Consider the following 1,731-nt stretch of genomic DNA (forward strand, 5'->3'; position numbering starts at 1 on the left):
GCGCCCGCGCCACAGAAGGCCAGCTCGCTGGAGTCTCGACCGCCTGTGTCAAAGAAGCTCGCATCGAGAGCCCTGATCGCTCTCGGCGTGCTGCTGCTCGTCGCAGCCGTCTCACACCTCCACGAGCTCGCCATCACTCTGGCGCACCCGCTCGAGCAGTCGGCCGCACGCCGGCCGGCGAACCAGCGCGACCGACGTGGGCAGCGGGCCGCCGCCGCCGCCACTGCCAGCGCCGCCGAATCCACCGCCGCCTCGCAGACTCCTGGCTCGGACGCTGCCTTGGGTGCGAGGCAGTCGGCCGCTTCGCCAGGCTCAGCGGCGGCCGCCCAAGCTCCAGCGTCAAACTCCTCCGCAGCCACAGGGAGGAGTCAGCCCGCGGCGGCCGCCGCCGCCGCGTCGCCGCCGCCTCCGGCTTGCGGCGCCGAGCGGCGGCCGTACCACGTGCTGCTGACCGCCGCGTCGGGCACGTACCAGGAGTGGCAGACGCGGATCGCATACCACTACTACCGCCAGCTCAAGGCGGCGCAGCCGTGCAGCGACCTCGGCGGCGTCGCGCGGCCACGTCCGCTGCCAGGCGGAGCCTTCCCGGAAGCGTCTCGGAACCTTCCTGCAGGCGGCTTCACGCGGCTGCTGTCCACGCCGGACGGGCGGCCGGACGGGCTGATGGGCGAGATCCCGACGGTGCTGACCAAGCAGCTGGGCGCGGGGCGGTGCGACGAGTGCTCGCACGGCTTTGTGGTGACGAGCGGCGGTGGAGGAGCTGAACTCGGACCCTCGGACCCTTCCGAGAAGCTTCTCGGAGCCGTGCCCGTGTAGGTGATGAACCGGCCGTGGTCGCTCCGGCAGTACTTCGCCTCCAAGGAGGCGGCCTCCCTCGCCGAGGACTACCTCTTCGTGATCGAGACAGACCACCTGCTGCTGCGGCCGCCCCGCAACCGCGCGACCGAGGCGTCGCCGGTGGCGTTCGGCTTCTACTACATGACGTACAAGTACGACGCGCGCAAGCTCGGGCCGGTGATCCGGCGGTGGCACGACCCGGACGACGTCGACCCCGTCGGCCCGTCCCCGCTGATTGTGCACAAGGTGCGCTAGCCCCGGCGCGCCCGTTGCAGGCGACACGTCCGCGACACGTCCGCGACACAGCCCGCGGCGTCTGCCCCAGGCGCAGCTGCGAGGCCTGATCGAACCGTGGTGGAGGCGAGCGGTAGCCGAGAGGTCGCAGAGAGGGGCCGAGAGCGGCGGCTGAGCGAGCCGTGGTGAAGGCGCCGCCCGGAGCCTTCTCGGAACCTTCCTGCGCAGGCTCTGCCTCGAGCTCAAGCGGGACCGCGAGGCGGACCAGGCGCTCGGGTGGGTGCTCGAGATGTGGGCGTACACCCTCGCCGCGGCGCGCACGGGCGTGCGGCACCAGGCGCACCTAGACTTCCCTCGCCCCTAGCCCTCTGGCCCTGACCCCATACTTCACTCTTCACTCTGACCTTCACTCTGGCCTTGAGCTTGACCCGAAAGCCATGCAGGCGAGGGGACGGTGCTGGGGACAAGCACCGCCACCTTCCCCCAGCCGCCCGTCCCGATCTCTGCGGATAGCGACTCCAGCTGCGCTGCGAGCGCCTCGGCGTAGGCTGCCTCGTGCGCCGCGCTCTCCTGCGCCAGCGAGCCCTGCTCCTCGACGGTCGACAGGTAATCGCTGCGATGCGGGTCTAACAGCACCCCACGGTACGGCACGTCGACATG

The 1,731-nt window shown here is 71.3% G+C and overlaps 1 protein-coding gene across 1 annotated transcript; it reads left to right on the forward strand.

Annotated features, from left to right (window-relative positions):
* Positions 1-361: 361 nt before the first annotated feature.
* On the forward strand, positions 362-1,435 carry EMIHUDRAFT_123555 (hypothetical protein; the record flags this gene model as incomplete). Its single annotated transcript, XM_005777769.1, has 5 exons — positions 362-562; positions 614-738; positions 817-1,083; positions 1,163-1,215; positions 1,300-1,435. Coding segments are annotated over 5 exons (782 nt in total), but the record flags the coding sequence as incomplete, so codon positions are not given.
* Between the last annotated feature and the right edge of the window lie 296 nt (positions 1,436-1,731).

This window comes from Emiliania huxleyi (genome assembly GCF_000372725.1).
Source record: "Emiliania huxleyi CCMP1516 unplaced genomic scaffold EMIHUscaffold_2561, whole genome shotgun sequence".
Classification (NCBI taxonomy): Eukaryota; Haptophyta; order Isochrysidales; family Noelaerhabdaceae; genus Emiliania; species Emiliania huxleyi.